Source organism: Parasteatoda tepidariorum, chromosome 8 (genome assembly GCF_982258835.1).
Source record: "Parasteatoda tepidariorum strain Cologne lab strain chromosome 8, Ptep-v5.0, whole genome shotgun sequence".
NCBI classification, from domain to species: domain Eukaryota; kingdom Metazoa; phylum Arthropoda; class Arachnida; order Araneae; family Theridiidae; genus Parasteatoda; species Parasteatoda tepidariorum.
Window position 1 is genome coordinate 44,762,847 of NC_141762.1, and position 26,796 is coordinate 44,789,642.

General features: G+C 30.1%; 1 protein-coding gene across 1 annotated transcript; it reads right to left on the reverse strand.

Moving 5' to 3' along the window:
- Positions 1-1,946: 1,946 nt before the first annotated feature.
- Positions 1,947-26,796, reverse strand: LOC107449141 (cytochrome P450 18a1). Its single transcript, XM_016064582.4, has 8 exons — positions 26,460-26,796; positions 22,994-23,121; positions 21,976-22,082; positions 12,822-13,120; positions 9,428-9,543; positions 8,282-8,537; positions 5,797-5,987; positions 1,947-2,418 (listed from the first exon to the last, which is right to left on the reverse strand). Exons 1-8 carry the CDS (start codon positions 26,651-26,653, stop codon positions 2,216-2,218), a joined length of 1,494 nt encoding a protein of 497 aa, XP_015920068.1. The 5' UTR covers positions 26,654-26,796; the 3' UTR covers positions 1,947-2,215.

Sequence of the window (26,796 nt, forward strand, 5' to 3'; positions counted from 1 at the left end):
TTTTTTTCATTTAAAATGTTTGTTTCTAATTTTATTTTACACATTTTACTGATGTAAACCCCATAAAAAAGTTGTTATGAAAAATTAATTCAAAATAAAACTTGTAAGACCAGCAAAGAATGTACATCTGCCTCAGCAGAACTCATTTCACTTACCTGTCCACCGGAAATACATCAATAATCAATCAGTTACAGATAGATAGTGTCCCTTTTCCAATAGAAATGCTGTTCTATAAGGAAGGGAATATGAATTGTCCAATAGAAAAACGTTTCTACTAGGATGAGAATATGAATTGTCCAATGGAAATACGTTTCTCTTGGGATGGAGACATGAATTGTCCTATAGAAATGTTGCATATAAATTGTTGCATTGAAATGCTGTAGAAATGTTTATTTTTCACTCTTTCCTTTCTTAAATCTGCAGTCAATGGAATGTGAAGTTAACGGCAATGAAATAAATTAATAAAAAATGTAAAATTGGAAGAAATTTTCATCGTAATATGCAGGAAACAAGACAGGAAGCAAAACATCTTGAATAAGTTTTGATCTAATGTTTGATTTTTCATAAACCGAGAAGCAATCTTAATGATTCGAGAAATAGATCTGAAATAAGCATATTTCAGTGCAGACGATAGCAATGGAATAAGATGCAATAGCAATGGAATAAGACGAATGGAATAAGATATAAAAACGTACTTTCTTTGATCGCATGTAAGTTTTTTTTACAAATTAAAATTTTTGAAAAAACAAATGTGGTAGAGGATTGCTGCAAACTAGGAAATGTCTTGCTTCTAAAGCCACTTGCGATATTAGTAAGCCTGCTTGGTTGAACCGAGCAAATTTAAGGCAGAGGGTGCTCTTCTTGTATTTAAGTGGCGCTATCTATGTCCAATAATACGATCTCAGCCACACACACGTCAACTCTCGTTTTGCAGGGAGGACTCATTCATACATTTATCTACACATCATAATCTTGATATGAAACCAGAGAAAATCCATCTCCAATTCATTACCCACAGAGGTATTGATTTGTTATGGTAACAAGGAGGATTTTGTGACCCGATCGATTTAACATGCAGCAGTCACCATTTACAACAAGGAACGTCTTCAGCAAGCGTGGTTCGAACTTACGATCTCTTGAGCACGGGCTAAACTCTCTACCATCCAGGTTATACCGGCCACCTAGCTATTTTGGTATAAATATTATTAGAGGAAGAATATTTGTATCATATTTCTTAGATTGCAGCAGGAGGGCACTTAACAGTTTAAGCCTTTTGTGTTACTTTCACTTTTTATGTATTTTGCCATAGCTCTGCATTAAAGCTTGCTTCTCATTATCATAAACCTTGTTTATAAAATTCAAATTTTTAAATAATTTTAAATAATATATTTTTGAATGAAAAAATTTAGAAGATCTAAGCATCTAAGGAAAATCTTATTTTTAAATCTCCATTTCTCAGGAACTTTTTGATCGATATCAATGAAATTTTGGATTTTGTTATTTAAAATTACACAATTTAAAATCTTGTACGCACCTATGTGGAGGTTTAAGCAACGTAGAAGCCATGAGTTGAAGGATGTGATGTCAAAACTATTAGAGCAGAGTACAATATTTTACATCAAAATAAAGAAATGGTACTTTACAGAATTATAAAAATACTTCAAATATTTTATCTCAGAGCTCGAAAAACCGCCCGTCCTTGGCGGTCAAAAATTTCCCGCGGACAACCAATTTCTCGAATCCAACGTCATATTTGATTCACTTAGAAAACGCAGTACCCTCGGATAAATTGACATTCCAGATAACTTGACCTTTGTCATTTAAATTATTTCATAAAAGAAATACTTGGTTTTACTATTAGTAACCTAGTATTTCTTTTACTGTATAATGTAATCCTAGTAACTACTAATTCATTGAGCAATTTTTATAAATGTTAGTAATAAATAAGAGAAAATTATATTTTTATTTATTTAGAAGCTAAGGGTTAGTTTCAAAGGAGGACGGGTACATTGTTGGACAAGCCGTCCTCTGGGACGGGTAAAATTTCTGAGTTTTTTCAAGCCCTGTTTTATCTTTTTTATTATAAACAATATTTATTACAAAAATATGTTTTATTATTTGTAACATTTATTATAAGCAATACTTATAATAAAAATATGTTTTATTATAAGTCACATTTATTATTAAATGTGTGCTAAATTTAATATATGTACAACTATGTAGCTTGCATTTTGTTTTCACTCATTCGTAATTTAAATACAATCTCTTGTTTTTTGGGGAAAAGGCCCATTCCGAGTTGTTCTTCTAAATCAGCTTTTCTTCCAGGTTGTAAGGACACCTCGAATTTTTGTAAAAGAGCGACGACGTATAGGAAAACTTCAATTTCAGCAAGTGGTTTTCCAGGACATTGTCTTTTCCCTGGTAGGAAAAAAATAAAATAAAATGCTCAATTATTAGTAACAACGTAATGCATATGATATAATTATTAATAATTATATAATATAATCAATTAATGAAACTATTAATTTAGGAATTAAATTAATCGATTATTGACTTAAGAATGATTTGTTTAACACGTTAACTGCCGTGTCACCCATATTCGAGTGACACCAATGTTTCTGATCGAGCCGCGTCACCCGTATTGGGGTGATGCTTATTTGACTAACTTCTTGCGAAGGATATTCGTATGTATTTAAAAAGGTATTTCACAGGAAGTAACAAAATTATTGAATTGTTATAAAAGTAATTCAAAAATGATTTATTAAGAAATTTATTGCGAGCCTCGAAAAAGCTTTCTTGTTTACTGCTATTTGACATACTAAGATAGTTTTCCGTTTTTCTTTTCGAAATTTCAACGAATAGGGTAAAGATTACGCGGCAAAGATTCAAACTGATCGAGTAAAATGACGAGATGAGAAACAGATGCGAAGCAACGGACACAAATAAACTGACATGATACCATGGAAATAAACGGAGCGAGACATTATTCTTGTGACCACCAGAGACTCGCAATATTAAAATATCGGTGAGAGTACTTAGCAGAATGCTCTTCGTACACCGGCGTGGCCTAAACGAGATTTCACTGTAAACACATGCGGCAGTCAATGTGTTAAAAGAAACGGAAGATGGTAAGTTGTGTTTTGTTAATAAAAGCTGTGCAAGGAAACCTCTGAATTGATTAAAAACCGTGGTCTTTTTACATTATTAGTCGCATTGAGTCAAAAATAATGTTTTTGCTATGAAAAGTGCGTGAAAAGAACCAGTGAAATCGATGATAATAAAATAGTTTCGTAAAAAGTGGTTTCAAGTAATAACTTTGAGAAAATTGAGATTTTTTAGGGAATGATTCTATTGTACAATAATAATATAGTTTGCGAAGTCTTTACATTTTGAATATATCACTAAATTATGGTACTAAATGACTGTCGTTCATTGTTTTTGATGTGGAAGGCGGTTTGAAGTGGCTCCAAACAATCAACGAGTAACATTAGGAAACTTTTAATTTGGCAACAACTGAAAACGGCAAGAATAAAAACCTTAAGGCCTGGTTTCTTAGGACAGGACGCCGTCAGCTGGAAATCAGCGTTAACCTCTGATTGGTCCATTTGTGAGTTTGATAGTATACGTCATCGAACGCTCATCTTGAACTACAATTGCCGTCCAACTCAACTGCAGTTGGATTACAACGTGACGTTAACCACAGAAGCAATGGCGGACAACATCCAACAGCACATTGAAATCAGCCAAGATTTTGATATTAAACATTGCTTCTTCATTAAACATAGCACTCTTCATTTAACTCAGCTATAATGTGTTTTTTCTTGGACAAAGTCATTATTTGTTCTTTAAAACACTGGTCGACAATAACAAAATCAATACAAATTCAAAATAAATATTTGTTTACGTTATTAACGCAAGCGCAATGAGAGATAATGCCTGCGTTGGACCGACTGCTCACGCTGAGCTAACAAAAAAGTATTTTTTGGGCTCAGCTCTACCTCAACTTTCCGCTGACGCCCAGATAAGGCGCTTGTCCTAAAGGTCTGGTTTCTTAGGACAAGCGCCTTATCTGGGCGTCAGCGTGACGTCAACGTCCCGCTGACGCCAACAAAATACTGGTTTGTTAGCTCAATGCCTGGTTTCTTAGAACTAGCGCCTTATCTGGGCGTCAGCGGAAAGTTGACGTAGAGCTGACGCCATAAAAATACTTTTTTGTTAGCTCAGCGTGAGCAGTCGGCCCAACGCAGACATTTTCTCTCATTGCGCATGCGTTAATAACGTAAACAAATATTTATTTTGAATTTGTATTGATTTTGTTATTGTCGACCAGTGTTTTAGAGAACAAATAATGACTTTGTCCAAGAAAAAACACATTGCAGCTGAGTTAAATGAAGAGTGCTATGTTTAATGAAGAAGCTATGTTTAATGTCAAAATCAAAATCTTGGCTGATTTCAATGCGCTGTTGGATGTTGTCCGCCATTGCTTCTGTGGTTAACGTCACGTTGTAATCCAACTGCAGTTGAGTTGGACGGCAATTGTAGTTCAAGATGAGCGTTCGATGACGTATACTATCAAACTCACAAATGGACCAATCAGAGGTTAACGCTGATTTCCAGCTGACGGCGTCCTGTCCTAAGAAACCAAGCCTTAAGAAACCAGACCTTTAGATTGCTTAAATAAATGATAGATTTAAAGATTTCTGAAATATTGGAAATAAAGGCTAAGCACAAGCATAATTTCCTTCTGTCAAGGTATAAATTTTCGCTCATGTATTGAAACTCACTAAAATGCCATCTAAAATCTTCATTCACTCACCTATTTGTTGAGCTAGAATCATAATATTCAAAAATTATGATTTGGCAACGACATGTCTTTTAATCATTGTGAACAAAGCCTTTAATTGGTTACATGCGAGTGACGTCATCGCAGGTAAAGCATACCATTTGTCGATTCTGAAGCCAATAAGGCACGAAACACACGCCCGTGACGTCGCTTACCAATTAAATTTCATTTAAATTCCATGGTTCGGCATTATTTCACATCTTCTCGAGTTGCAAGCGTCCAATTCCTTGTGCATATAACAGAAGAAAAAAATTTCGGGAATGAATGAGGTTGTATATGGTGATGACGAGTTGAAATCTCAGATTTCCTAGAACATAGAATGACGTGGCAGTTTTTTCAATTAAAGTGATCCTTTAGCTTTGAACAGTTACGTTGCTTTATGATATATTCGCTAAATAATGCCTCTCCAGATAATTTTGATCGGATATTTTTTTTTATCTAAGCATAGCAGAAGTTTCACGTGGTACCTCTAATTAGAAAACTTTTTCCATTATAGTCATTTTAAGGTAGTTGTGTAGCCAAAAACATCATTTGTAAAGAATCGACCATTGATGAGCTTTTTAATTTGCATAAAGCTCAAAGTGTGCGTATAAAAAAATAAATATAGTTTGAATTGTGTTTTTTAAAAATGACCATAGCACAAAATACACTTAAAAAAAAATTAATACAGCATAACATGCGGTGATGAGAAGAAATAAGATATGTGTGGCAAGGACTGGAATAGAAACTTTGATCCACGGATCCATAAAAAGTTGCTATAGCTCTCTCGGCTAAAGTGATCGCAAAGCATTGAGCATCAAGGTATCTTCTTTATAGTTCTCTATGAACGGAAACGTTTAAAAAATGTTTACCATTTTACTTTTTTAAAAATATCCTATAAGTTTAAAAATATGCATAAGTTTTCCAATGTAAGCTTAGTTTCGAAACCAATTTTATGTATAAATAAACTATACCTATTGAAAAGGGAATGAAGTATTCTGGTTTCACAACTTTTTTTCCATCTTCAGTCAAGAATCTCTCTGGTTTATATTCATCAGTATCATTTCCCCACAGAGATTTGTTATGGGATACTGCATAAATTATGGCTATCACGTCCATGTGCTTGGGAATAAAGTATCCATTAAGTTCAGTATCTGCAATTGTACTGAAAAAGTATATTTGCTTTTTAAATATTTTATAAGTTTATAAACGTAATTTAAAATTCAAGAAATGGTAACTTAATTTCTTGTCATCCAGAGTACAGTATATTGGAAAACATTTGGTAATATTTTATCACTTAAGAAATGATATTTTAATTATTTTTCTGTTTGCATGTATAACGCAGCTATTCTGTGAGAAAACATGATTTTACCCTCTGTAGTCGATAATTTAAAGCTGATTTATAACTGAAAAATGGTTATGGCTAAGAAAAAAATTCCTTTCAGCAAATTGATACAGAAAAGTAATAAATTTGTTCACCTAGAGTTCTTAGTTTTTGATCAGTTTTTTTTCGATCGATAGAGCTTATGCTAGTAAAACCAGAAATCAAAGAAAAATAATTGAAAATCACATGACACGTGACGGTATGCGATTGCAGCTGTTGAGGAATATTTCGAAACTGGTGTAAAATGGTTTTTATTCTTTAAAATATTTTGAAAAATGTGGATTTTTAATTGTCTTTCTTTCTTATTATTTATGCTATTTATTATATACGCTTAATATATGTAACACCATCTGCAAAAAACTATTTAAAAAAACAGAAATTCTGAGAAAAAGTATTTATGGTTTTTCACATGAATTTACAACAAGAATTGTTTTTTTTTTAACCTTATTTACTTTCCTGATGAAAAGTTTTGAAAACAACAAGAAATATGTTTTCTATAAATGAGAAATAAATAAGAGTCGACTTGTTTCAGACATATCAAAAATTATTTTCAAGACTTGCCAGTCGTGAATGTGAGGAAAACAAAAATGATTTGAATTAAAAACTTAGATTTGCGTAAGAAAAATGGGAAAATAAAGGTGAGAAATAAAACAGGAAAAACTACAGTAGGCCGAGAGAGGAAAAAGAAAACCCCCGGAAAAATCGTTGTTGCCGAAAGCAAATCAGGGTAAAATGCATTTCCAGGAGTTATGGAGAGTTAGGGTGAAACTACTTCCGTTAATAAGGAAATCAGCATTAAAATGAATGAAACAAGATTTCAAGGGATCAAGACGAGCTGATGCAACAGGGGTTTAAATAGTTTACCTTGTTAAACTCACAGGACCCACAAGCCCCTCTTCTTCTAATTCTTACAGAGATCTTGTTACTTTACCTTTTTTTCCCTCCAGTTTGTTACAAAATTGCTAATATTCTTCCCAGTTTTGGCTTTAAAGTAATTTTCAGACTTGTTAACAAAATCAAATTTAAGTCTCATGAAGATTTTATTAGCTTTGATAACCGCTGGAGCATTTACCACAGCTCTTATCAATCCAACCTTGGCTACATCGGGTGACATGAGCGAGCTTTCAGATTTATACACAAGTAACATGATAGATATGTCCGTTATCAAGAATTCGAGAAATCTTCAATTCCTTCCCATTGTTGGATTCTCGGGCATAAATTCAATTGCGACTATGTCAAAATTATTTTTGCCTCAGACACATCAGCTCATTTTGATGCCCTAGAATCTTGTGTTTTATTCCTTTGAATAATGATTCCCTTGTTATGTATAAAGTTACTTATAATGCAACAACATAATGTTATGAACACTAGTTCAGCACCACCTCTCCATAATGAGTGCAAATACATTTTACCCTGATTTGCTTCTTGGCCACTGTGATTCTTCTTGTTTTTTTCATCTTTTTCTCTTTCGGCTTGTGTGGTTTTTCATGTTTTGTTTCTCACCATTATTTTTCCATTTTTCGTTGGCAACTTTACGTACGCATGTCGAGTCTTTTTGATGGGCTTGAAACATGTTGACTGTTATTTCTTATTTCTGAAGTGAATGAAGTTTTCAATCAGGCAATATCTTACCACTTTAGTTTAATGAGATTATTTATTTAACGTTTCAAAATATTTAGAAAACTTGATTTTACTCTTTCTAGTTAAAAATTTGAATTACAAAGAAAAATTATAAATGAGGACGCAAATTTGATTCAAGCACCTTTCGGACGGACTTCATGGCGTATAAATATCTGATTATTTAATTCTTGTTGATTTTATTTCATGAGCAAAATAAGAAGAATTAAATGATAAAAATATCCTACAACATGGAAAAAAGATGCTTAAAAAAACATCAGTTTTTGTGTAATAAATGAAAATTTCAACAAAATAAAACTAATTTAATTATGAAACTTATTTCCTAAATTGTTTTTTAATCATATTTATGAGTGAACTTTATTTTAAGCTACATACTTCTTAGTAAAAAATGCAGTTTTTGCCATCATTTCAAGATCAGATCTCGGAGTGCTACTTACTAGCGGATTTGGTTCACGGGTATAATGGGCTTCCATCTCATGAGTTCTAGGATTGTGGCTTCAGTGTAAGGCATGTCAAACCTATCTTGCCATGTTGGAAACCTTTCTGAACCAAGAGCATCATCGATCTCTGCATGAACCTTTTGTTGAACTTCTGGGTAAGCAGAGTAAATTAGAAGCATCCATTCAACGCTTAAACGTACGGTTTCGCTTCCAGCACCAAAGAAACCTCTCGCTAAATCTTCAAGAGTATCTCCTGAAAATTTAAATAATTTTTTTTTATCGAAACAATTGTTCTTTTATAAAAGTATTTAAATCATGTAGGAAATAAATGCTTATTTTTCGGAATTAGTAGTATTTTTGTATGTTCCTATTTTATATTTATCTAAAATTTTTATTCTGACAGATTTGCTTAAGCGCTCCAAGCGTTGAGCTTTTGAACAAAACTCTATTCAAATTTTCTTGCTATGTACTACTTTCCTATAGGAAAACACTGGTTTTTTGATAAGAAAAATCTGCAGTTTGAAGTTTGAAAAAAAAACTGGAAAGAACGCTCAGAATAAGGCTCCTATTCAGGGGCTCTAGGTAAAACTAATTACAATATATAATTAAATAGTTAACTCTTTAATCCCAAATTTAAGTTTATTTGGCCTAACTGGTTTTATAACAATTAAGGCTTGCAGAACCAACGAGATTTAAGTTAAATTAAAAACAAAATATAGTTTCCACCAATAATATGCTATTTCTTTTTGTTTTCCTTGATTTTAGTTTTTCGCAGTTAAATGAACATGTGAAAAAGTCCAATTCAATATTTCATACTAATAGAATTATATTTATAAGATAATATTCCTTATTTCATGTAAATTAAATTTTTAGCAGTATAATTGAAAGTTTAAAGTTATTTTACGTTAAGGCATTTTTTATGATTCAATTTAAACACTTCAATGAATTCAGAAATGGAACAGTCCTGCGTTAATTTAAGTCTCTATAAACGCCTACAGTAAATAAACACATTTGATATGCAGTTTTCGGCATATGAATGTTTGAAGATCAATTCTGCAGACCACTAACTAGTCCATTTAAAATGCGAGCCTGCTGGCCTATGAACATATGTCGCTTTTTTAATAACTATAACTATGCTCTTACTGTGAAATGTTGAAGTGACATCCTTGGCTCGTTTCTGAATTTCAAGTAAGTATGCGTCTATGAAATCTCGAATGTTGTCAGGGTCAAAGGTTGCTTCGTGCTCTCTCATTTCTTCTCTACAAAAGGATACAAATAATTTTAAAATGCCTTTTTTCAGAGTTATATATATATAGTATATATATATATAATATTAGAAAAATAATAAAGAATTCTCATTAGGACGCATTCCTTTGCGACAGGGAAAGAAACACTTTAAAATGAAGAATAATTATCCTAAGATAAAAATCACTCTTTGTAATGCATCTATGCTTCCAAAAAAATATAAAGCAATGTAATTTCAAAAGTGGAAAACATACTTATAGATATGAAGTAAAATAAAATAAACATTTGTTTTTTAAAATTAAATATACTAATCTAACAGTTAACAAAATATTTTAAGAAGAAAAACTACAAAGAATGTGCTTTTAGCTTTATCGTCTAAAATAATTTGTGAAAAATATATAAGCAAATTACATTTCAGTGCTGCCATCTGTAAAAAAAACACTTTAATAATAGTTGGAAATTTTAAGTAATGAAACTTCTAATACGGATAGAAGTTGATAAAAACAATATTCAAATTGAAAAATGATTTTATATATATATATATATATCGTAAACCGGGGCGAGTCTACCCATTTTAGTTTTATTTAATTTTCACTATTTTAAATTGCAAATAAAATTTTTTTTACCGACGGAGGACTTAGTTCAGACTCTAAGGAAGATGGCGCTGTAGTAGTTTGATCCGTTTTTATTTATTTGGTGTCTTTTTAACCGACCTGTTCAAGCCTCTTTTGAGAGATTTTTATTGAAGATCAGCAAACTTTTAGTTGGTGCTCCGTAAGTATATTATTATTATTACTATTTTCACTTTGGTTAAGTGATAAACTTATCTAAGACTAAGATTACATTAATTTTACATGAAAAAAAACCCAAAAAGAATGTAAGTTTTGCTGTTGTAAACAAAAAGCTAGAAATCGCGGGGCCAGTCTACCCATTCGTATTTAGTTTTAATAAAGCATAATAATATAATTTAGAACTTTGTTTATATTAAAATTAAGTCATTTTAAATGAATTTGAGTATATTATTTTAATTCTGCATTGATAAATTTATCATTAATAAGAAAATTTATAGGTTAAATATAAATGTAAATATAAAATATGTTTATTTTTACCTATTTTTTCAATTTTTATATTACAAAATTAACTTTTTTTCTTTAATGCAAGTTAAATAAATTATTATTTATAAATTATTATTACCTCCCAAAAGAATGGGAAAAGGATTTTTCATGATTCCCAATGTTTGAATTTCGATTTTGTTAATAATCTTTAATTATTATTATTTATTAATTATTTAATTGTAAATTTATATTAATTTTAATTTATTTTTATCAACAATAATCAGAAAAAAATGTTATTTTATAATGTTAATGATTATAAAAACAAAACTGTGATCAAAATGTGATAATCGAACAAATACTCAATTTGTGTTATTTTATGAATAAAAAAATGGAATATATAATAAAGTTATGAATTTTACTTCATAAATATCCTATGTAGTAACTAAAATAACAATTTAATAGTAAAATTTGATTATTTACAATGTTAACATTCATTTTTGTAGAATGGGTAGACTCGCCCCATACGAGAGATTTGTCAGCAGTTCTATAAAAATATACGGTAACAGCGTAACTGTTAATATTTTGTAAAATCGATTTCGCAGCTTTAAAGAGGGATAAATAGCGATTCCGAAACACCTATTAAAAGCCTTTTTTCTTTAATATTTACAAAAGTTTGACCACTTGAAAGTTGACAAACTGAAAAAATGGGTAGACTCGCCCCGATTTCCTTCATGTTACTAGCAACACCTCCTAGTAATTATGTAGGGTGTAGGACAGAAAGTATATATTGCTTAAGAATATATTAAATATGAATATATTATTTAAGATAATTGTTTGTTAGTAAGCTTTCCTTAATAAGATATTTTTATTATGCTTTTCTGTATATTTGTTTTCAGGCTCTCAAAAATCAGTATGCGTCACTCAATTTCATGCTACATGACGAAAATAATCTCAAAATGAATAAATGGAAATGAAATCAATGCATGTAGTTAAGAAATAAACCAGGGTGCATCAAATTAAAAATACACCCATAAAGTTTCTAGAGAAGGGTCTACTATTATCTCCCAAACTATCGAATAAAATAAACGGCATGAATCCTAGCCCCAAAAACTGTTTACTACGAGAGAGACCTAAAAAAAAACACTAAAGTGGTTCAGCAGTTGCAGAAAAGTGTGTGGGCGTTTCTAATCTTCAACGTTTTTGCAATCTTTATAAAATTTCGCGTGTAAATATCCGGGAAAATGAAACCATAATAATTATAAGATTGTCTGATTTATATGGTTTCCTCATTAATGGTGTCCTTTGTATTAAAGTGTCCGTAAGGAATCGGACCTCTTTCCCAATCTGTTAAGCTATCTGAAGATCAACTTTTCTCTTATCCATATATATAAAATTCATCCAAGAACTTAAGCGAATAAGATATTTTCAGCGATGAACCCAGCATATGCTGAGTTGTAAAAGGACTACTCTGGAAACGAAATCTCTCGAGATCAGTAAACTCAATCTGGTGGATAATTCAAGAACTCCCCAATGCAGCATTTGCTTCTTTGGGACAGTGGGCAACGGTTAGTAACGAAAACAGTCGAGTTTAAAATTAGCTCCTTACTGCAGAAAGATGGTAACATGCAAAGATACAAAACTTAATTCATAGTCAAAATACTGATTAATGTACACAATTAATATTTAATGGGTATTGTGAAGTTTGTATTCTTCAGTCAATCTCAATTCGCATTAACTAACATTTAAAGAAGTCGTATATTTAAAATCCGATCCCCTTGTACTATTCCTATGTAAAATTACATTGAATGACGTATAAATTGTATACCTTACAATTCAAAATTTCAAGAGTTATAATTTTAAAATCCAGAATTTTCCGTAAAGCGTTACCATATGAAAGATAGAATTAATAAATGATTGTTTAAAATTCCGTACATTTAGATTTCATTACCAGAATTATGGTTGCTTTCCCAGAAATACTATTACCAAACAGTATGCAATTTTAGCAAGTTTTTTCTTCGTGTAAGAATAGAGAGCGAAATCTTTCAAATTTGTGTAGTATCTAGATGATATTTCACTACAAAATATTATCAAATTTAATGAGTTACAGTTAATGAAGTTTTCATGTAAATGAGTCGTAGAATTTAAGGTAGAAGAATTGGTCCAAAACAGAAATGATTATTTTTTATATTTGAGAGGCAAATGTTCAAAACAGTTTAATGCATGAATAATTGCCTTACCTGACGTATTTTTTTACCTTGCCTAATTCTATGGAAAATTTTTTCCTCGTCCCTATATTGAAAAAGTCCAAAACTTTACTTATCCAAGGAAAGAACATTGGAATTAAAGGTAATCCTAAACGTCCAATTTCAGCAAAGCATTCGTTTAGCATCTTTCTTTTAGGATCATCGTGTTTGAGACGCTTTCCAAATATAAATGAAGCGATGTTGTTGGACATACTGGGAGTGAGGTATTCAGCAGGCGATATTGGACAACCATTTTCTTTTTCTATTAGTTCAATCAATTCAAGAATTTCTTCCTGAAATTTAAATTTCGATATAATTGAAAGATAATTTAATCTTTAAATTAGAAGGACAAAATTAATGCCGAAAAAGGCTTAACATTGATTTTATTCTTTAGCAATACACCATCCGCTGTTTATTTTCTTTTAAACTAGCTGTTGTCTTCGTGGAAGTACTTTGACTTCATTTTTACCTATTTTCACGAGATGTCAGTGATATTGTCAAATTTTAGTAATAATGTAAAATTTTTCAGGCAGCCATTAAATCTTATAAACCATCATAAGTATGAGTTTGACATATTAAAGTCTGGTAGACAATATAAGTAATAAAATTATTTCCATCTCTGTCGTGACATAAGAGAGACTCATCCCAATGCTTCCTTACGTACTTATTTCTTCATGAATCTCTTGAGTCATAACTTGAGTATTGTACAATGTTTATGCTATTGCGTGAAAAATGCAAGCGCCAATTATTAGTATGACAATATGTGGCACCAGAGCCCCGTTTATGCTTGAAATTTATGCAGCAATTTTAAAAAGGATAAAAAATAGGTCTGAATTTTTCGTAACTAAGCTTTTATTTCTATAGAAATACAAAATATTCTAAATAAATGCTTAACGTAAAGCAAACTATTCAATTCGCGAACGCAACGAACTATAGGGGGCGTTGTTGTTTGAGACGAATACCTGCGATTTCTATATGAACAGTCAGTCAGTCATTCAGTTACTCTGGAGACGTCTTTGTAGCGTGCAGCATTGTAACGTTCCTTCTCCATTGTGGCTTATTAAATTTAAAAAAGAAAATGTTTAATATCCTTTCTTATGCAAACGAAAACAAGAAGGTATCTCTTTTTTTTAAAGAAGGAACATCCAAAACACATCTGAAAAATATTTGTAAATAAACAGAAAAAAATATGTATCTTCTTATTAGAGTTAAAACCTAATGCCTGAGAAATAGTTTTACTAAATTTAATGATATAACCTGAAAGGCCTATTTAAACTTTACATTCCATAGTTTTCAGAATCATATTACTTCAAACATTAAAATAAGCAAAAAGTATGCAGAATCTTCATAATTTTATATAATTTAATTTTGTAAAAAAGTTTTTTGATAACAATTTTAATAAAAATCATTATTCAGAAACTGAAAAATGTAAAATAAAGAATGCTTACGCTACAAAACAGAAAAGAAAAAACCAATTCTAAAAATTCCGTACATTAAAATAAAAAACTTTCATGTTTTTTCTTTTTTGATTCATAATCGGAGGTAGAAAACCATTCTATAGAAAACTATCATCAAATAAGAAAAAAAAATATTTAAAAGTAAAATTTTTTGTTTTATAAAAATTAACACTTACCTGCTTTATAAATCAGAAGAATTCCAAAATGATTTGTTCTTCGATTTTTGTTACCATTTTTTAGTACTACGAAAATGCGTCTTTGGGATTTGCCAAAAATAGAACAAGATGCAATTTTATTTTTTCAGGGGCCAAATATTTTGCCCATTGTCCACCGAAATCCGACAAAATACTTTGATTTTAAATAAAGTGTTTTATTAAAGTGTTTTATTTATTGATTTTAAATAAGTGTTATTTTAATAAAGTGTGTTATGATTTGTCGCAAAAATTTTAGCTGTAGATTTTTGGCACTTAGAAACCGCCAAATCTGTAGTTGCGGTGGCGTTAATACGTAAGTGCCGAAGTTTTATTCCATACTTTTATGAATCATATTACTTCAAACATTAGAATATGCAAGAAGTATACATAAACACATAATGTTATACCATTTAATTTTTTAAAACAATTATATTAACAACAATTTTTTATCAAAAAATTATAAACCAAAAAACGTAAAATAAAGAATTCTTAGGATAAAAAAACGATTTTAAAAATTTCTCATATTGAAATAAAAAGCTACGCCATCTATCGGGAGACTGAAAATATCGGACATTGGATCGTACAAAACCATTGGCAATGACGGACGCCATTTTATTAGCAGCTAATAAGAAGCAAAATTTCCCTATGGAAAAGGAACTTCTTGAAAAAACTAACCAGAACATGCCAAACATTGAAGCAGAACACGCCAAGCATTTGAAGAACAATTTCTCAATAATTTTTACTTTTCTATTACCAACAACATAACTTCCAAATGATCACTTGCTGTTACAGATTGTGTATATTACGGTAAAATACATTTTTTCTAGTCTTCAATTCATTACAAATTAAAGTGAAGTCAGCATTGCTTTCGTCATTCCAATGAATAAATAAGAATTCAGAATATGCACAGAACTGTATAATAGTTACAGAATATTGTTCTTCTTTATAGAAAAATATATATTTCTGTATCTATATTATTCGTAAAACAACAATAAAAAATCAACCGAACTACTTGAAATAGATTCATTTGTTCTGATTAATAATAAATTTGTATCGTTTTCTTGGTAAGTATTTTTTAGTTTAGAAGAAATAATTTCAACTAAAATTCAGCTATTCTGTTTTTAAGCTACATATTCAAATTTATATCGAGATCTTACATTTATAAAATTTTGATGTGTGGTATGTTATCTAAAAGTAATGAAGGGATAATCTATGCATACATTATTTGAGAATAAAATTTTCAAACGAAGAACATTTAATTTGGAATTCTGCAGATTTATGAAACAGGTGAGTGTTATGATTTTTATAATAAAAAATTTGCTTGTAAATATTTTTTTATTTATTTGATGATAGTTCTCTACAGAATGGTTTTTTACGTCTGATTAAAAATTATAAGAATAATAAAAAAAGAAACAATATGAAAGTTTTTATATCAATGTAAAGAATTCTTAAAATCGCTTTTTATCCTAAGAATTCTTTATTTTCCGTTTTTTAGTTTATAATTTTTTGATAAAAATTGTTGTCAAAATACTTTTTCTGAAAAATTAAATGGTATAACATTATGTGTTTATGTATACTTCTTGTATATTCTAATGTTTGAAGTAATATGATTCAGAAAAGTATGAAATAAATATTCGGTACTTACGTATTAACGCCACCGCCGCAACAGATTTGGCGGTTTTGAAGTGCCGCCAATCTACACTTAAAATTTTTGCGACAAATCATAAAATAAAACACTTTATTTAAAATCAAAGTAGTCAGTCGGATTTCGGTGGAAAATGAGCCGACATAGAGTTTAGCATAGATTCAAAACAATCATATCGCCATATGAACTCTGATAAATAAGATTCCAAATGAAATAATATTTCCAAAACGTACGTTTACCAAGATAAACGTTGTGGGAATTGGAAAATTTTCGTTTTTTCGGTAAAATATTTCCCTCCTGAAAAAAAAAATTGCATCTTTGTTTTGTTTTTGGCAAATCCCAAAGACGAATTTTCGTAGCACTAAAAATGGCGACAAAAAATAATTCTTTTTTTGTTTCTGCTTCGTCAGCATTCTTTATTTTACGTTTCTTAGTTTCTAAATAAAGATTTTTATTGAAACTTGAAATTTTTTGATAAAAATTGTTGTCAAAAAACTTTTTTTACAAAATTAAATTTCATGAAATTATGAGGCTTATGCATGCTTTTTGTTCATGTTAATTTTTGAAGTAATATGATACTTTAAACTATAGAATGTAAAGTTTAAATGGGCCTTTCATGTTATATCATTAAATTTAGTAAAACTATTTCTCGGTTTTATTTCTTATAAGAATATACATATTTTTTTCTGTTAATGCACAAATAATTTTCCGATGTGTTTCGGATATTCCTTCTCTAATAAAAAGAGATACGATTTTGTTTTCGTTTGCATAAGAAAGAATATCAAACATTTTTCTTTTTTAAATTTAATTAGCCACAATAAAGAAGGAACGTTGCAGTGCTACGTGCTACACTAAAGACGTCTCTAGAGTAACTGAATCACTGTTCATATAGAAATCGCAGGTATCCGTCTCATACAACAACGCCCCTTATAGTTCGTTGCGATCGTGAATTGTTTCTCTTTTTATTCTTATAGTTCTTAATCAGACGTAAAAAGCCATTCTGTAGAGAACTATCATCAAATGAAAAAAAAATATTTACAAGCAAATTTTTTATTGTAAAAATCATTACACTTAACTAATTTATAAATCCGGAGAATTCCAAAATGATATGTTCTTTGTTTGAAAACTTTATTCTCAAATAATAGATACATAGTTTATCCCTTCACTACTTTTAGATAACATACTACACAGCAAAATTTTATAATTGTAAGATCTTGATTCGCGATCGCAACGCTCGAGTACGCCCTCTATCGGGAGCCTGTAAATATCAGACATTAATTTATCACGTTTTCATTTAGTTCCATCAAAATCATCGGCCATGACGGACGCCATTTTCTTAGCAGCAAATAAAAATCAAAATTTCTCTAAGAATCAGCTGAAGAACTTGAAAAAACTAGCCAGAACATGCCAAACATTGTCCTCCACACATCCTATATATATATATATATATATATATATATATATATATATATATATATATGAAACAGAACACGCCAAGCATTTGAAGAACAATTTCTCAACAATTTTTACCTTTCTATTAGCAACAACATAACTTACAATTTCATGATCACTTGCTGTTACAGATGTGTATATTACGGTAAAAATTTTTTTTCTGTCTTCAATTCTTTACAAATTAAAATGAAGTCAACATTACTTTCGTCATTCCAATAAAGAAATGTGAATTCAGAACGTCAAGAACTGCAATAGTTATAGAATTCTTCTTTGTTATAAAACAGTATATATTTCTGTATCTATATAATTCGGAAAACAACAATAAAGAATCAACCAAATTACTTGAAATAGTGTCATTTGTGCTGATGATTAATAAATTTTTTATAGTTTTCTTGGTAAGTATTTCTTAGTTTTGAAAGAATAGATATTTTCAACTAGAATTCAGCTGTTCTGTTTTTAAGCTACATATTCAAATTCATATCGAGATCTTAAAATTATAAAATTTTGATGTGTGGTATGTTATCTAAAAGTAATAAAGGGATAATCTATGCACACATTATTTGAAAATAAAACTTTCAAACGAAGAACATTTCATTTGGAACTCTACGGATTTATAAAGAAGGTAAGTGTTTTGATTTTTATAATAAAAAATTAGCTTGTAAAACTTTTTTTTCTTATTTGATGATAGTTCTCTACAGAATGGTTTCTTACGTCTGATTAAGAACTATAAGAATAATAAGAAAAGAAACTATATGAAAGTTTTTATTTCAATGTAAAGAATTCTTAAAATCGTTTTTTGTCCTAAGAATTCTTTATTTTCCGTTTTATAGTTTATAATTTTTTGATAAAAATTGTTGTCAAAATACTTTTTTTGAAAACATAAATGGTATAACATTATGTGTTTATGTATACTTCTTGCATATTCAAATGTTTCAAGTAATATGATTCAGAAAAGTATGAATAAAAATTCGGTACTTATGTATTAACGCCACAGCAGCTACAGATTTGGCTGTTTTTCAGTGCCGCCAATCTACACCTAAAATTTTTGTGACAAATCATAAAACGAAATACTTTATTTAAAATCAAAGTAGTTTATCGGATTTCGGTGAACAATGGGCAAAATATTTCGCTCCAGAAAAAATAAAATTGCATCTTGTTCTATTTTTGGCAAATCCCAAAGACGCATTTTCGTAGCACTAAAAAATGGTAACAAAAATCGAAGAACAAATCATTTTGGAATTTTTCTGATTTATAAAGCAGGTAAGTGTTAAGTTTTATAAAATAAAAAAATTTACTTTTAAGTAGTTTTTTTCTTGGTGATAGTTTTCTATAGAATGGCTTTCTACCTCCGATTATGAATCAAAAAAGAAAATACATGAAAGTTGTTTATTTTAATATAAGGAATTTTTAGAATTGTTTTTTTTTCCTTTGTATCGTAAGCATTCTTTACTTCACGTTTTTCAGTTTCTAAATAATGATTTTTATTAAAACTTAAACTTTTTCTGATAAAATTACTTGTCAGAAAACTTTATTTACGAAATTAAATTACATAAAATTATGAAGCTTATGTATACTTTTTGCTTATTTTAATGTTTGAAGTAATATGATTCTGAAAACTATGGAATGTAAAGTTTAAATAGGCCTTTCAGGTTATATCATTAAATTTAGTAAAACTATTTCTCAGGCATTAGGTTTTAACTCTAATAAGAAGATACATATTTTTTTCTGTTTATTTACAAATATTTTTCAGATGTGTTTTGGATGTTCCCTCTTTAAAAAAAAAGAGATACCATATTGTTTTCGTTTGTATAAGAAAGGATATCAAACATTTTTCTTTTTTAAATTTAATAAGCCACATTAAAGAAGGAACGTTGCAATGCTACACGCTACATTAAAGACGTCTCCAGAGTAACTGAATGACGGTTCATATAGAAATCGCAGGTATGCGTCTCATACAACAACGTCTCCTATAGTTCGTTGCGATCGCGAATATGAATTTGAATATGTAGTTAAAAACAGAATAGCTGAATGCTAGTTGAAGTTATTCTTTCAAAACTAAAAAATACTTATCAAGAAAACGATAAAAAGTAATTAAGAATATGCACAAATCAACTATTTCAAGTAATTTGGATAATTTTTTATTTTTGTTTTCCGGATTATATGGATACAGAAATATATACTATTCTATAACGAAGACGAATATTCTATAACTATTATAGTTCTGTACATTCTGAATTCACATTTATTCATTGGAATGGCGAAAGCAATGTTGACTTCACTTCAATTTGTAATAAATTGAAGACAGAAGAAATGCATTTTACCTTAATACACACATCTGTAATAGTACGCGTGAGCGAAATCGGAAGTTATCAGTTGCAAGTTTGTTGATAATAGAAGTTAAAAATTATTGAGAAATTTTTCTTCAAATGTTCGGCGCGTTCTGGGTCTGAAAGATATCCCAATATTCTGAGGTATCCCAAAAAAGATATCCCAATCAGATTTTTTTCAAGTTCTTCGGTTTTTCCTTAGGGAAATTTTTATTTTTATTTGCTGCTAAGAAAATGGCGTCTGATTCTGCCAATGATTTTGATGGAACTAAATGAAAACGTGATAAATTAATGACTTTTCAGGCTAAGAGTACGTAAGAGAAATAAATGCACTAATGTCCATAAATTAACGATAATGTCATGAGCGGCAAATAAAGGTCCAGAAACAAAGCAAACGTAATTTACTCATAAAGTCCATTTTTAAACAAAAACAAAAAATATGTGTGTATACCATTCATAAAAACTACGATGTTTGCACCATGGAACAATCATAAAAAATATCTCTTTTAGAAAATCTTAAAAATACATAGTTGGCATGATGGTTAATACATTAATATATCCCACTTGGTGAAATACAATCCGAACAACGTACATGCTGAGTATCAAATTATCGAGCTGATCTTGGGGAAGATACTCCAAACATCAAGCAATGCTCTCCAAAGTTCCAGAGCACATATTGAAGGTGGTTGACTGACTTCAAGCCATGACGGGCTGGCCATTCCATGTGGGTGGTATCCTCACATTGACAGTATTTGTTCAGGATGTTTGCTCGGAGAGAGCGAGCGTTGATATTCATAAACACAAATTCTGCGTCCATGACAACCCTAAACTAACGTATATGTTGTTCCAGTATGATGTCCAGATAAATTTGTCTTGTTTCCAATTTGATTCCGATAATTCCACCTCAAACGAGGAATTCTGCACCACCGTTATGGTGCTGTTGAATCCTGTTGGTAACGGGTACCTGGCTTTCTCCATGTGAAAGTCCGAAGTGAATCTGAGGGCAAGCTATACCTGGACTAGTCCGAAAACATCACATAAACCCCTCTAAGACGATATCCGCATTGCATAATCTCTACTCCTCGATAATCGCTGCGAAAATGACTTGCCGTGAGTGCAACACATCTGACAAGCTAAAGAGTATATATATAGATCAATATTTCTCAAACGTCTGTACACGATTTGTCTTGAAACTGTGGTACCCTTGGCTGATGTGTATCACTATTTACACAATAATATTGGTAAAAGATCAATGAACACTTTTTGAAACATTTAGTTCGTTTTCGTAGAAGTTATACCAAGTTTATTGTAGTCTTTTGCATATGATTCGAAGATTCATATGATTCGATATGACATTGAAGACAAATAAGAATGGAATGGAATAAAATTGAACCTGCTACATATTCTAGTACTTAATTATACAGACAGTTTTTTTTAAAAAATTATATCAGGAAAACATTTAAGGTAGGAAAATACATTCTTGCAGTAAATTTATGCAACAGGGCATAAATATCCCCCCCCCCCTCGAGTTCCTGGTTTAAGTTCTAAAACATTTTGACAGCATTGCGATTCCCTTTAATTTTTTTCGGGAATTTTACTGTATGCAAATTTCCTTCTTATATTAAAACAAGATTGTGGCTAATGATGGACATTTCGAAAATATCATAATCTGATTTTCATTCCTTGAAAGATTTCTAAAAATTGCCGTGTGATTTTCAATCCTTTTCTTTAATTTTTTTTAAATTTATTTATAGGTTTGCTTTTTTTAAATTTATTTATAGGTTTGCTTTTTTTAGTGCTGTCTATCAAAACATTTTTGGACCAAAATCAGGAATACTAGGAAGATGATTTATGCACTTTCACATGACCAAGAGTTGTTGCTAGCCGTTTTCCTGTCATTTTTATTTTAAAAAAAAGTGGTCTAATTTAAGGCACTTTGTACATAGCTTACGTTTAACAAAGAAAAACCTATGTTAAAAAAATAATTCTTTCGAATTTTTGAAGATTCTAATAAAAATTTGTATAGACTTTAATGGCGCAAATTAAACCTATTATTCTAAATTCAATGCTTACTTTTAAATGAGATTCCATTTTGGTTTTCCCGAAGCCTAGATCGCGTAGCATGTGCAATGAAAATCGTCTTTGTTCTTTCCATGGCAAGCCTATTATTGCTTCGCTTTCTGTAAAATAATACATTTATTCAAAATTATTGATATTGCTTATAATTAAAAACTGTGGAGTAATTCTCTTCCAAGTTATGTGTTCAACAACCCCAAATACCCGTGTGAAAGGATACTTTATTTCAGATTAACGACTAATCGAGCTTACATCTACACTCAAGATAGGGTAGTTAAATCCTAACACCAATAAAGAGAAATACCAGACACCGAGATTGCGTTCATTAACAACTTCGGTTGATTATTTTGAATTATTTTCACCTCCGTGAATCTAATATTGTCGAAAATTTGAAATAGTCAGTTGCCAAACACGGCCTTTTAATCAAGCACGTTTGGCTTTTTTTTCAAGCTTGAAAAGGTTGGAAATTGCGCGAGTTAAAAAATATCGTTTCTTAAATATATTCTATTTTATAAAAGGTAAGTGCAATTTTTAAATGTGAAATAAATATTATTCTACCTAAGTTTGTGCATATCTGTGAATTAAATCATTTTATTGTATATACTTTCTTTCCGTTTCTGTTCTGATAATTCAGCCAAATTCATATTTATCCTAATATTCTTTCAGTAACATTTTTAGATTTTTCTCTAAAAGGAAGCTATGACAATAATAGTCAAAATATATTGTAGTATTATAATTTGCATTATTCGAATTAATCTTAATATTACTTTTTAAAATATTTATAAATTTAAAAAGAAATCAGTTATTTATTAATTTCATGAGCATTACAAAAAATGTTTGCAAAATTAAACATTAATTTAACGTTTAGTGACTATAGAATCATAGGTAATAAAATTCTGTATTGTTTCATTATATGGTTACCGTTTTCTAAATTGATTTTTCCCTTTAGTTTTAGGCTTTATTTATTAATCAGGTGGAAAAATAGTGTGCATTCTAGGAAAGAGTTAGCACATACTTTGAGATGTTTCACTCTGTTCAATAGGCAAATCAGGAGGTCTTCCCATGAAAGCATCACTTGCGAAAGCTTCTTTTATGAGTTTGAAATCAGTTATCACCAAAACATTTCGACTTCCCATACGAATACTGTGAAAAAAATGAGATTGATAATAAATGATTATTTCGATCAACCTTGTTTCTCTTATAAGACAGGAAAAATGTGCTTGTATTTTTTTAAAATTGTATTTTCTACTTTTCCACCATAAAAGCAATTTTACATTTCGGGCACGTGATTATTGATTGGTTACATGCAACTCGAGAAGAAGAATACGCGATTATACTCGACCTTGTGATTAAAATCAGATTTAATTGGAAGCCTGTAAGCGATGTTATGAGAGTGGGTGTCGAACTTGATCAACTTCTAAATCGACGAATGCGACGATTTACCCACAATGACGTTAGGTGCAGATATTCAGTTGAGGATCAAGGGGGAAGAACGGTTTCTGCCCATTTCTCACAAAAATGACGATTTGTTCACCATGCGTTGCATTTTGAGGACTACTAAGTTTTGGCAAATCATTAACATAGAAAATCGATTCTCCTCGAGAGTTATTGCTCAGTGAAGATGAGGCGTGTGGTAGAAAAACTGCTCATGTTCGCGTCGAAATTCGTTTTGCCCTCAGAATAAGCTTTTATGGATAGAAACCGTCTTCATTTATGATACTGCATATATTGTTTCGCAATTGCAAAAAAAAGTAAGCTTTTATGGTTTGTAATGCTGTATAGAGTTTAAAATTGCAAAACAATTAAATTTGAAAACAAAAAAGTGTTTTTTAGAAAAATTACCGACGCCGTTGGACCGTTTGGAGGGAAATAAGTGATTTGCTTTTTTAAACTGACGAGGGATAGGAGAGGCACAATCATCGAAATATGGATATGAATTATTAGAAAGGATATTCTGGGCAGTGAGTTTGCATTAATTTTATATTTTAGTTGATTTTGATTAAAAGTATATTGTCAGCCACCTGATAATATATCTAGTGATCAGTGCTACAATTTAATTTTTGCAAAAATCTTTTAAATGAGAAAACAAAAACAAACAAACAAAAAAAAACTCGCCGGGTTTAATAAAAGAGAGATATATTTATGAGTTTGCATACACCCCACCAAAAAATATTGCAATTGCTCCCGCTAATCCTAGCTTTAAATAAAAAGCTGCACGTCCATACTATAAACAAAATTTTTTTCTTCTTCAGATTCTTCCAATAATAAAAAAAACAAAAACTAATCATTTTATTTTTTTCAAAATTGTTAGTAGTACTGAATCCCTTTCTGCATGTTAGAAAGACTCTTAAACTATAGTAACTAAATTTAAAACTGCAGTACTCTCTTAACTGGATTTTAAAGGCAATTTTTTTAGGCCAGATGTATAAATACAGTAATACATATTCGTTCAAGGGAGCAAATATCACGTTACCTATATTTTTTTTAATGTTACATTTGTAAAATGTTTTAAATTTCTGTTAGAGACATCTTACAAATTCCTGAACAGATTCTTGTGAAATGTTTTAACTTGATGTAGTTGACTAAACTTTTGTACTTCATGGTTTATTTATTTCTATAGCATGTTTTATTCGATTTTCAACGCATTGAAAGTTCTAATTGTTTTTCCTTTATTTCTGCCATAAAATAGATTGAGCAAAAAAAAAAAAAAAAAAAAAAAAAAAAGGAAAAAAGAAAAAAAAAAGATTACTCTGAATAATTTTTCATCTAATGATCGGATTTTTACGTTCTCATTCTTATAAGTTCGAGGGGGTGACTTTAAATATGGTAATTAATTAGACGCAAAAATGTATTTTTCCTGAATAGACATACCACTTCTTCCGACGGATTCTGATTTTCTGACCCCCAAAGTATAGACGCAATCTGGAAAATATGGTCCACATAGTTTGATCAGAAGAGTGATCCAAAGTTTGTACCTCTTAATGTTAATTTTATTTTTTGCGTATTTCGCCATATCTCGAAAACTTTTAAAGCTAAAGTAAAAAAAATTTTGCACATGATTATAAAATTCGTTTACCAAAAGATAATTCGACGCAAAAAAAGTTTCAGTAAATATTTATTATTTTTTATTATTTTATTTAATAGCAGCAGAAAAGTTTTTAAATTATAAGATATAACATTTTTTACATCATTTTAAAGTATTTAAATTTGCAGGGCAAAATAAAAAACTTAAGAGAAATCGGACGAACAGTTTCTGAGAAATGGAAATTTAAATATACGCTTTTCTTAAAATTCGATTTTTCAAGATGTATTCTACCGATTTCGCACTAATTTTGTATTTTGCTATGGAAATTAAATACTTCAAAATGTTGCAAAAATTTTCATACTTTACAACTCAAAATTGTTTCGGCTAATATTAAATAAAATAATTTGTCTTTACTGAAATTTATTTTTTGCGTCGAATTATCTTTGGGTCGCAAGCTTTATAATTGTGTGCAAAAATTTTCAATTTTCTTGAAAAACTGGAGATTTAAAGAAATACTCAAAAAATAAAATTAATATTAAATGGTCTGAACTTTGGACCACTATCTTGACCAAACTATGGGGACCATACTTTTCAAATTGCGGCTATCCTCTTTATTTTGGAGTCAAAAGTACAATCCGAAAAAAAGGTATGTTTATTCAGAGAAAGTACATTTTTGTGTCTGATTTCGTAACTGAAAACATCGTCTGCACTATTAAATTAGAATATTTGAGGTCACTTACTCGAACCATTAAGAACGAGTCATAGAACGTGAAGACCAAAAGTTATTCAGGGTGGACCGTTTTTTTAGCGCAGTACATTAAGTTTTAAACAATTATGTCAGTTTTTTGTGAATTTTCTGTGTCAAAAACTGTATCTAACAATTTTCTTCTCCTTTTTGCGAGTTTTACAGAGAAAAAAACTATGAGCACTGAGACAATAAAAAAGGTCAAGATTCTTGTACTCTTGACACAAATACCATCAAAAGTGAACAGACTACATAATTCAGTTCATAAAATTTACTTATATCAACGGTTTTATCACTGTTCGTATATAAAGGAAAAGTTTTTTTTTATTTCACGCATATTATGAGTAAAAAAGAAAAACCTAATCCCTAAAATCTAACCTGTATATTGGTACATAAGTATCAGCCATTGTGCCAGTTTTACCTAGAATTTCTTAATCACAAATAGTAAATTGCCTACAATTGGTAGACAGATTAGTCTTGTCTATAAATTTCTTTCCTGTCTTTTTTTAAGAGCCATACAGAGATAAAAATATCAGCACTGAGACAATCGAAAAGACCAATGTATCTATTTTTGAAATCTTGACACCGAAAACGGATGGACATAATTTAGTTCTTTAAAAAATTACCTACATTATGATCAATATCATTGATCAATAAAAAAGGTCATATTTCGTATCACACAACGTACTAAAAAATAAACTTGATACTAACCTGTATATTGGCCCATAAGTATCCGCCAAGAGTGTCAGTTTTACGTAAATTTTCTTCGTCAAAAACGGTAGGTAGCCCACAATTGGTAGTCCTATTGGTCCTGGTAATGATTTTCTTCCTTGTATCCTTTTTGATAGCCATATGGAAAGAAAAATTACCAACACTGATACAATCAATATGGTCAGTGTATCCATTTTCAAGCACTTAAAATCATCAAAAATGGACTAGATAATTCGATTCTTTGAAACAATTACTTCCATTAGACGACCTTATCAAAATAAGAAGAAAAACATTCTTTTATTCTACACATTGTTTGAATGAAGCGAAACAGAATTGT

Coding starts and splice junctions, on each gene's coding strand:
- LOC107449141 (XM_016064582.4), bottom strand. CDS start 26,653: ATGGATACACTGACCATATTGATTGTATCAGTGTTGGTAATTTTTCTT. Junction 9,544..12,821: donor AAGGTAAAAAAATACGTCAG/GTAAGGCAATTA, acceptor ATCCTTTTGTAG/AGAAGAAATGAGAGAGCACG. Junction 2,419..5,796: donor CTTCATTCCCTTTTCAATAG/GTATAGTTTATT, acceptor TTTTCCTACCAG/GGAAAAGACAATGTCCTGGA.